General features: G+C 51.8%; 1 protein-coding gene across 1 annotated transcript in view; it reads right to left on the reverse strand.

Moving 5' to 3' along the window:
* Nucleotides 1-644, reverse strand: part of MCUR1 (mitochondrial calcium uniporter regulator 1) — a 22733-nt gene extending 22089 nt beyond the window's left edge. Inside the window, exon 1 of the mRNA XM_012732920.1 lies at nt 479-644. Coding sequence (XP_012588374.1) covers nt 479-644 — 166 coding nt within the window. The remainder of the gene's footprint in view (nt 1-478) is intronic.
* Between the last annotated feature and the right edge of the window lie 209 nt (nt 645-853).

The raw sequence follows: 853 nt of genomic DNA on the forward strand, positions 1-853 counted from the left end.
TTATCTACACAGAACCTGTGGAGACTGCCAGTTTCAGTCAGGACAAGTGAATACCCTCATCTCCTTCTTTAATCAAATTGCTCCCCCTCCTTGAAACCTATTCTGATGACCCCATTTAAATTCATAACTGGAGCCTATGTCACTCACTGAAACCTTTAACCTAGGTTTTCCCTAGTCATTTATCACAATGTGTAAATTACAAACTGTATACATACATAATTATTTATGTAAACTAAATGCAAGCTATTTATGTGTACATAAATTATATATATATTATATATTTACACGATTTCTACATGCATAATCGCCTGTTAAAATTTAGGTCCAAGAAGGAACAGCTGTTGTTAGCTATTAGAACCCAAGCGCCTACAGAGTTGCCAGGCAGAGCCGACACTGGTGCCTAAGGAATGAATCCATTAGCGTCTGAAATGAAATCATAAAACTACCCCTTCATTTCCCAGGGCTCAATTCCTCAAACTTCCAAGCCCCAGTACAACGTTCATCTGGGTGTCGCGACAGGCGGGGTCGCTGAAAAGACGGAAGCCACAGGTGAGCAAGCACCTACGGCTCTCCCCGGCATCGCGCTCGAAACACGCGCCAAAACCTTGTGCCGAATTTCGAGTAATTCGGCTCCTCTCGGCCATCAAGGCCCAGGCTACCCGCGACCGCGTGGCCGGCCAGCTAGCCCTCGTCCCCACGCCCTGCAGCGGCCCGGTGACAGGGCTAAGCTGCCCTCTGGGTCGCCGGCCGTCCTCCCCGCCGGGTCCAGCCAGAGCTGCTCCCGGCGCCGCCGCCCAGGCTCCGCGCCTCTCTCCGCCGCCGCCGCCCGGCCTCACCTCTCCCAGCGAGCGCC

This window comes from Condylura cristata, unplaced genomic scaffold, assembly GCF_000260355.1.
Source record: "Condylura cristata isolate star-nosed mole 26May11 unplaced genomic scaffold, ConCri1.0 scaffold00037, whole genome shotgun sequence".
Classification (NCBI taxonomy): domain Eukaryota; kingdom Metazoa; phylum Chordata; class Mammalia; order Eulipotyphla; family Talpidae; genus Condylura; species Condylura cristata.